Source organism: Babylonia areolata, chromosome 20 (genome assembly GCF_041734735.1).
Source record: "Babylonia areolata isolate BAREFJ2019XMU chromosome 20, ASM4173473v1, whole genome shotgun sequence".
In the NCBI taxonomy this organism is placed as follows: Eukaryota; Metazoa; Mollusca; class Gastropoda; order Neogastropoda; family Buccinidae; genus Babylonia; species Babylonia areolata.
In genome coordinates, this window is record NC_134895.1 from 36,941,138 (window position 1) to 36,950,616 (window position 9,479).

At 39.8% G+C, this 9,479-nt stretch overlaps 1 protein-coding gene and 1 long non-coding RNA gene across 2 annotated transcripts in view; both read left to right on the top strand.

Moving 5' to 3' along the window:
• The first annotated feature begins 438 nt into the window (after positions 1-438).
• On the top strand, positions 439-3,941 carry LOC143294947 (sugar phosphate exchanger 3-like). Its single transcript, XM_076606467.1, has 2 exons — positions 439-1,867; positions 3,258-3,941. Exons 1-2 carry the CDS (start codon positions 534-536, stop codon positions 3,595-3,597), a joined length of 1,674 nt encoding a protein of 557 aa, XP_076462582.1. The 5' UTR covers positions 439-533; the 3' UTR covers positions 3,598-3,941.
• A 183-nt stretch (positions 3,942-4,124) lies between these two features.
• LOC143295469 (uncharacterized) overlaps positions 4,125-9,479 on the top strand; it is a 6,448-nt gene continuing 1,093 nt past the window's right edge. The window contains exons 1-2 of the long non-coding RNA XR_013057019.1: positions 4,125-5,314; positions 5,346-9,479. The exon at positions 5,346-9,479 is cut by the window's right edge and continues 1,093 nt beyond it. This is a non-coding gene — a long non-coding RNA (uncharacterized LOC143295469). The remainder of the gene's footprint in view (positions 5,315-5,345) is intronic.

The window sequence follows — 9,479 nt, forward strand, 5'->3', positions numbered from 1 at the left end:
TAGTCCAGCTCTCCCTTGAGTTCAGTCTTATCACTGATGTGTGGATAGTGTGAATGGGGGTCAGCCCGATACTCCCCCGTGTCGCGGGACCCTCACTGCACTTGGAAAGTCCAAACTATACTACCATTCGGCTGTTGCGCCCATCTGGTGTAAACAGTTTTTGCTCAGTTGTTTTACCTGATTTTAACTCACACATTTGCAAGTTTTATATATACTTATTTTTAAGACGGTATGAAAAGACTGTTTTTGTTTTCATTCTACAAATATATGACGAGGAAATAAGTTTCCCATGGTGAGTCGTTTATAAAGCTGACTCTCTTCAGCACAGGCGCACTGGGAAAATGATTGGCCGTTTTGGTTGGTTTCGGTTTTTGGAGTGCGACGAGGTAACCAGAGAAGGGAGGCCACTCCTGTTGTTATCGCACTTCCGTTCTCGTGATCGATAATGACAACAGGACCATAACTGCAACCAAAGCAGTAGAACTTTTGCAGCTGGCTTCTGGTTTGCGTTTTCGGCAGTGCTGTTTTAAACCATGGCTTTTAACAACTTGAAAGTTAAGGTAGAACGCGCAATTCGGCATTATACTCGCTACCATGTCGGAGTGTTCATTCTTACATTCTTCAGTTACGCTTTTTTCCACGCCACTCGAAAGACTTTCAGCAACGTGAAAACGACTATTGGTAGTGTGTGGACACCTTCACCTCGAAACGGATCGTCTTCAGAATGTCACACACCTCAAGGGCTGTGGTCTGTCAATGGCTCCATCGAATGCTTGACGCCATACGAAGTATGGGACAAGAACCACTTTTTCTTATCTGGGGGCGATGCAGAAAACTTCATGGGGACTTTGGATGCCTGTTTCATGTTTGCCTACGCGCTTGGCTTGTTCGTCAGCGGTTACATAGCGGATAGAAATGACTTGAGGCTGGTTCTGAGTATCGGTATGGGTCTGACATCCATAACCGTTTTTCTTTTTGGATGTGTGTTTGAGTGGCTCAAGTTTTATTCTGAGCCAGCTTACATCATAGTTTGGCTCCTCAACGGCTTTTTGCAGTCAACTGGCTGGCCCTCAGTAGTAGCTGTGATGGGTAACTGGTTTGGGAAAGGAAGCCGTGGTCTGGTGATGGGTTTGTGGAGTGCCTGCGCCTCAGTGGGTAACATCATTGGGGCACTCCTTGTGGCCGCTGTGCTGGACTATGGTTATGAGTATGCTTTTCTAATGACTGCTAGTGTCCTGTTAGCTGGTGCTCTTCTCAACTTCTTTGGATTGGTGCCATCCCCAATTGATGTTGGTCTTCCTTTGCCACGTGAAGGAGATGAGAGCAAAATATCCACAGTAAATGGGTCAGGTCATGGAACTCCAAATGTACAACAACCCCTTCTTGATGACACAGATGACACAACTGGAGAGGACAATGGTAATTATAATGTCAGAAGCAGTGCTGTACCTGAGCCAATCCTATACAGTTTGGAGGACACACGACCTAAAGCTATCAACTTTTGCACCGCCCTTCTTCTTCCAGGTGTTCTGCCGTATGCTCTTTGCTATGCTTTCCTGAAGCTGGTCAATTATTCTTTTTTCTTCTGGCTGCCTTTTTACTTGTCCAAAGCTTACAGTATGCCTGAGACTGCCGCTGACACCTTGTCTATCTGGTATGACATTGGTGGAATCGTGGGAGGAACCGTGGCAGGCTTCATCTCGGACAGACTGCAGAAGCGAGCCATTGTTGTAGTGCCGATGCTGATTGCAGGTGTCCCTATGCTGTTTGTGTATGGCTTGACGGGGATTGCTGGAACCATGCTGAACAATGGAGTTCTGCTGTTTTTCCTAGGATGCCTCATTGGAGGCGTTGCCAACTTGATCAGGTATTGAAAATGTCATGGTGTTATAATATGGAGTATAAATGGAAGAAAATACTTTGGAATTAAAAACAATTAAGACAGTAACGTGAATAAGAGTGAAACAAAATAATATTTTGTTTATTTGTTTTATTTTGTTGTTTTGTTTCACAGAACCATACTTCACAGTACTTAAATTGAATTTGAAATGTGGCATTTGCGCCAGTGTTTAGTAATGTTCACTTGATACAGAAGCCAGCAGTTTTTAACAGCCCTGATTCAGTCACCAGTGGATAGTTCTCGATAGAGTACAATCTTTGGGAGTCTGCGATCTTCCATTCTTGAGACTTGCCAAACCCAACAGAGTTAGGTCCCAAGCAACATTGTCTCGATGTGGGTGGTGCCTGACACAAGAACTGGGCACTTGAATTTCTTCTGCAGAACGAGAATTTTACCAGAGGACGACACTCTCGTTGCCATGGGTTCTTTTTCAGTGCGCTATGTGCATGCTACACCACAAGACCTCGGTTTATTATTGTCTCATCAGAATCACCAGTCGCTCAGTTTGATTCTCCATTCAAACTTGGGAGAAAGGGCGAGAGCGGGATTTGAACCCAGGCCCTTGTGGACTCTCATAAGAGTCGAGAAGTCTGAAACCTAAATGGACAGGTCTCCATAGCAGCAGCATCTTCATCACCACCATCATCATTCATCAGTACAAAATAGAATATGTCTTTATTGCCAAGTGTACTGGGGTCACAAGGAATATTGGATGGGGGGGAGGAGGGGGAGGGGGAGGGTGCATAGTACATAAAAAGGTACAAACATAGATTTTTATCGAAAATCATACACAAACACAAGTACAGTGGAATTTAGGATACCTACATGTGCATATATATGTATGGATATATATATATATATATGTATATCAATATACGAGAACTTGTGCACACTCGCACATGCACACACACACAAGCACACACACACACTATTTTTTCAGTTTTTTGTTGTTGTTTTTATTTTGTTTAATCTGTTTCTCCTCTGTCTCGCTCGCTCTCTCTTTATTTTATATTATTATTTTGATAAAATTTGAAATCTATATTAATATTATATTTGTTTTAAAAAATATATTATCCAGAGGCTTGATGTAAAAAAGCTGTTGTTGGTTATTAGATTACCATCTTGAATTATAGTTGAAATAAAAATTTTGACTGACTTTCACACACACACACACACACACACACACACACACACACACACATCAAAATATTGAAAACAATATGTCGTAATGTCCTGAATATGTTCTAAGGCAACAAAACAACAACAACAACAAAAAAAACAAACACAAACAGAACAGACAGAACGCCGACTCCCATGGATTGGATTTTTTCCTCCATGGTCGTTTCATTGTTAACAGCGCGGCTATCTCAGCAGACCTGGGCCGGCAGAAGGCGCTGCAGGGCAACGCGGAGGCCCTGTCGACGGTGACGGGCATCATCGACGGCACAGGCAGCTTGGGGGCAGCTGTTGGCCAGGTGGCCGTGCCCCACCTGCAGCAGCGCTACAGCTGGCGCACCGTCTTCTACCTCTTCATGGCCGCCACCTTCCTCACCGCCTTCTGCATTTTACGCATCTTCATCCTGGAGCTGATGGAGGTGTTTGGGCGTGGTCGGCGAGTGTTGTGTGGTTGTGTGGGGGGTAGCAGGGGGGAGGTGTTGAGAGACCTGGGGCCTGATGATGAGGAGGAGGAGGAGTAGGTCCTGAGAGACCTGGGGCCTGACGATGAGGAGGAGGAGTAGGACGATACAGATATATATATATATATATAAATATATATGTATATAATATAATATATATATATATATATATATATATGTTTTATTTAATATATAGGCTATAACCCCTAATGAAGGGTGATCAGGTGATGTAAACTTTACAGAGGCATGGTTAGCAACACATAAACCATCATTCCTTATTCATGAATATATATATACAAACATGCAGTCATTCAATTATGAATTGTTCTTCTAATTTTGAAAGCTTTGTATAGTTATATTTGTAAGTAAACTGCTAATTGCTGAGGAGCAGGAGGAGAGAGAGAGAGAGATGGACGAGGAGTTAAATGAGGGACGGGGGAGGAAGAGGGGGTTGACCGGGAAGGGGGGGGAGCGTTAGAGAGAGGGCGGAGGGGAGGGGGGGAGGTTGGGTGGGTGCGGTGGGGGGGGTGGGGGGGGGGGCAGGAGGGAGAGGAAGAATGAGATAAGAGGGACAAGGAAGAGGAAAGGGGGAGTGGAGGGGGCGAGGGGGGAGGGGGACGGAGTCTTGATGTTGTTAGCCATGACGGGCACAACAGCAGAGTGGTTAAAGCATTGGACCTTCAGTCCAACTTAGGGTGAGGGGTCCTTTCTTCTCTCTTCCTCTTCTTGTTTGTCCACTGGTTGCAGTGCTTGGGTGGTTAAGGGTGGATATTTTTGCTGATCTCCCAGGTCAACATATATATATATATATGTGCTTGAACCCCCTTTGTAATGTGTTCACACATGCAGATCCTTGTAATCTGTGTCTTGTGTTTGTTGGGTTATAAATGGAAACAAGAACACATGATTGATATTCAGCATCCACACTCTGAAAACAGAATATGAGTGCGTACATGGTGAGATAAGATAAAATTGATGGTAAAATGTGTAAAAGCCCATTCATGTATACATACATGCACTGTATGTGAAGGTGTTGTATGAACACATTACTTGTATACTATTGGTTACCTTGCTTTATAATTTTGACGGTTGTTTTGATTTGAATGAACTTTGCGTTTATTTGTGTTTGTATATATGAATGGGTTGACCTCATTTTATTTTGGATATGTTTTAAGTGGAATATCCTACAGTTTAAAAACTGGTTTCACTTTTGGCTGTAAAATGGTTGAGCTGACAAATGCACAATTTTAGAAATTTTTTTTTTTTTTTTTCCTTTTGGCCAGTTTTTTCTTCATGGCTCCTGGTAACTTATACTGGTATGTTTTTAACTGTTTTACACTTTGTGCAGGCTTAGTTACTATAACGTACGTAATGTATACTTTAGCTGAGCACAAGTCAGTGGATTCTTGATAAGTAGGGCATGGCGAATGCCTTGAAAAGTGATTGATTCTAGTTCCCATACCTGTATATTGTTTCTTTGACATGTCAGGTGCAAGTTTGAGATTTTCTGGCAAATTTTTGGCACAGCGCTGCAACCTTTTATGCGGTGATTTATTGAAGAATATGTGTGTTTTGGTGTAGAATTCTTCCTGACACGAATTGGCTGTAAAGTTTTTGATTACACAGCTTGCAGTTGATCTCCAGATGGGCTGTAGAATTTTTCATGACAAGAATCAGCTGTAAAATTTTTAATTAAGTACTCAATCTGCTGGTCAGGTGTTGTTTTTTTTTTATATACTTACTCTGTGTGTGTGTGTGTGTGTGTGTGTGTGTGTGTGTGTGTGTGTGTGTGTGTGTGTGTGTGTGAGTTCTGTATTTGTAGTTGGTTGTTTTGTTGTTGTTGTTTTGTGTGTATTTTTATTTGGATTGGTATATTTCCTGGAAATGACATTGGCACTTTGGTAATTTTACATGCAGTGATGCTGTTTTAAATAGAACAATCTAAATGTGTATTTTAGTGTTGATCATTACTTCATATGGAGTGAAAAGTTAACTAATAAGAAATTTACACACACACACACACACACACACACAAAAAAAAAAATATCACATCCTATATATATATATATATATATATATATATATATATATATTAATGCATAGGATGTGATATTTGTTTAATTACTTAGCATATGCCTGACTGTATAATTCTCTTTTAAGCTAATTACTAGTGTGTGTATGCATGAGAGAAAATGACTAGATTTTTTGCTTTGCTTATGTGATATCATTTTCTCTCCTTATACCTATGGATTTTATTACTGTTTGTCTTTCATCATAGATACGATGGCACAGTTGTGTGGGGAGGGGGGAGGGACAGTATTCTCTATCCCCTCCATTCTCTTTTCAGTGTGTACATCCTGATATTAACGATGTTTATTCTTTGTGATGATGATATGTGCCACGAAGGGTACTGCATGATCAAACTCACACAATTTTTAAGTGGTGTACAGAATTGTTTAGACACTCGTCTTGCCAGTTCAGAGTCTGTGAGGGTCTGGGTTCAAATCCTGCTTTCGCCCTTTCCCCCAAAAACTGAGTGGAAAATCGAAGTGATTGTCTAGTTGTTTGGATGAGACAAACCGAGGTCACGTGTGCAGCACACACTTGGCGTACTGAAAAAAAAAAAAGAACCTATGGCAACAAGAGTGTTGTCCTCTGGCAAAATTCTGTTTGAAGAAATCCACTCGGATAGGTACACAATATACATGCACTCAAGGCCTGACTAAGTGCGTTGGGTTATGCTGCTGGGTGGGCATCAGCCGAGACGATGTGGTGTGGCATGTATGGATATGTCCGAACGCAGTGATGCCTCCTTGAGAATATGAAACTGAAAACTTCCCCCTTAACTCTGTGTGCACTGGGGCGTCTGCCACACAGGATCACTGTTCACCAGATTGCTCCACACCAGGTCTGAACAGTCCTGAGGTCATAATGTTACAGCTGTCCTTAAATGCCATGAAAAATCATAGCCGCTTGATGCTCAGGCTGCTGGAACAGAAGATGGTTGCAGGAAAAGAGGACGCTGCATTCATATGCACAAGGGAGGTAATATATATATATATATATATATATATATATACATATATATATATACACATATATACTAAGGGAGGTCACAAAGTGCAGCTACTTTTGATTTCTCCACCTGAGCAGAGCAGTGTTTTGTATGGGACAGGAATCAGACCCCCACTGGATTCTGCACCAAGTGCCACACGTGAATATGTTTATTGTAAAGCGCTTTGAGCTCTCTTTAAGGGAGGAAAGCACTCAACAAATGTCCATTATTATTATTATTAAAGTACTGGCCATTTTCTTCGTTAAATCTTTATCTTTTGACTGAAGCATTGCTCATCCTATCAATTTCTGTGACTGTATTAGTCCAGAAGGTTGTTTGCGAAACTGTGAAGTAGGTGCTGTGTTGTCATTACTGCTCAGCGTATTTGATTTGATTACCTTTCTTTTTCTGTTGAAAAAAATAATATGATCTCTGCTGTGCAGTCGTGAAACAGTGTTCTGGAGACCGTCTTTTATATACTTAAAGAGAGAGGGATTTCTTTAAGTTTTTTTTTTTTTTTTTTTTTTTTTTTTTGAATAACTTCATGTGCAAACTTTTTCTCGTTTTGGTTCTTTTGCCTAAAGGGGTCCATGTCTTTTCATCTCATTTTGTGCTGTGTGTGAACATCAGTCGATAGAAAACGTTGTGCAGGTGTATATATAGTTTTTTTTAATCCCTTTTATCTGTCTTCTTTTCTTTTTGTTGTTGACTTGTTCTGTCACCTCCCTGCATTCTTTTGCATTTTCTGTTGCTGATTTTCAGTGGCCATTGACTAAGTAATGTAGAATGTTTTATTCTTATCTTAAGGTTCAGGTTTTAACCTTATGGCAGTGTACTTGCTCTCACTACAAGGTGGAGGGGGTTGGGGGGACTTTGTTAGGGGACAATTAAAATGGCAGAAGGATAGGAATGGGTCAGCTTTCATATGCTGAGCCCTCGACACAGTTTATATGAACAGTGGCCATAAAAGACTTAAAACATTTCTCTCCGACTGGTTGCACCAGGAAGAGTTCACTTGCTCATTCTTTTCAATGTTTTGTCGACGTTTGAAATAGCAAAGGTACCTGAGGGTAAATGCGAACGGGCAAGTCTAACTGCGAACGATGGCTTTGAGTACATGTAGACGATTAAAACAGAAGCAGGTCTTCAACTCATTAGACATAACATATTATTGGAACATCTCACTAGACTGTTGTATTGTTGGTTTTGATCACACATGCACACAAACACACAAACAGCTGTTTAAACACACACACCCCACATCGCACACAAACGCACTCTTTTGAGGGTGCTCAGTAGCTGTACAACATCATTCGCAAATTATAGACTCACACCAAAATATCCTATGGTCTAATTGCAAACGACAGTGTTTTGCAGATTACTGTTAAAACTGATGTTCTGATCTGTCACCAATATGCTTTCTTAAATTCTCCTTGCACTGGTAATGCGCATTCATTGATTCAACATATCCAATCAAATAAAACTATTTTAAACTGTGTCAAAGTTCAAGTCCTGCAACTCGCTTCCCTTGATTTTAGGATTTTGAGAGTATGTTTGTAACCTTGGTCAGCAGTGGCGCGCGAAAAGAAGAAATAGCGCGGGAACAGCTAGAAATAGCTGATATTTGACTGGTTCTTTGAAATGGATATTCATTGAGGTATTAGGAAAAAGTCGAAGCAGACGTCAAATTGCAAAATGCAACTGTTGAGAACGCTTCGAAATGGGGCGGTATACGAATTGTTCGCAATTACACGCTGTTCGCAATTACCCATACCTACCCTATTACTTATATTTATGTAAAATTGAAGACAGCTTTCCACAAATATCAGTATTTTTTTTTTAACAAATTAAAAACTTGGTATAGAATTGAAGAATCTAATGCATATATTAACTTTAACTATGCCACTTTCTCTGCCAGATGGCTGCCTTACAAATTATTGATCATAAATGATTAGTAACCTGTTCAGGATTAGCAAAAAATAACCACCCATATTTATTTTCTTTTTATTGATATTCGTAAGAAATGAGTATGATGTTCACTTACTGTGAACATACTCTAAGATACTTGACAGTTTGTATTCCTTAACAGCTTGTGTAAACTCTTAAGAAATGAATGATAATACTCCATGATGATAACCAACCTATGTATAATCCAGCTGCTTGACTGTTTCTGTCTGTCAGTCTGTTTATACATTTTTTCTGTTTTTTTCTTTCTTTATAAATGTCCATTAAGATGTTGTAAATTGTCAACTTGCCAAAATGGAATTTTAAAAAATATTACAAAAAAAGAAAAAAGATTATTTTTAGCCAGTATTATTGGAAGTAACATTGATTTTTTTTTTTTTTTTTTTTTTTTTTTTGATGTGTTGATATCATTACAATTTAGACTCCTGTAGCAATACCTCTGTTGCTTTGTTATGGCCGATTTGTGTTCTGCTTTTTTTCTTCTCTCTCTGCTTTATCATTGTTACCTGTTTGTACATTTGGAGAGAGAGAGAGAGTGTGTGTGTATTATTGAGAGATTATTGTTCATGTTGAATTTGTATCATTGTATGCAGTAAATAAACGTTGGTATACCACTAGTGGCTTTTGCTAACCACATACATTCCTTTTCCTTCTGTCGGTGACATACTGGTATCAACATGGTTGTACAGTTGTTGCACTGAAAAAAAAAAATCCACTAAAATCTGTTTACTTTTCTTTTGTTGTTATTTTTAATCGTAAAATTCATATTTCTGCCTTCTATCATGCTGTCATAGTAATATATATATATATATATATATATATATATACTTCCTCAAGTGATGATTTTTACAGCTACAAGTGGGCGATGTAAAGATAAAATCAGTGATGATGTAGAACAGCTTGGTTGATACTAGATAGCTTC

Excerpts from the sequence above, each read along its gene's own strand:
- LOC143294947 (XM_076606467.1), top strand. The coding sequence starts at position 534 with ATGGCTTTTAACAACTTGAAAGTTAAGGTAGAACGCGCAATTCGGCAT. Across the intron at positions 1,868-3,257 it reads GGCGTTGCCAACTTGATCAG|CGCGGCTATCTCAGCAGACC; the intron begins GTATTGAAAATG and ends CATTGTTAACAG.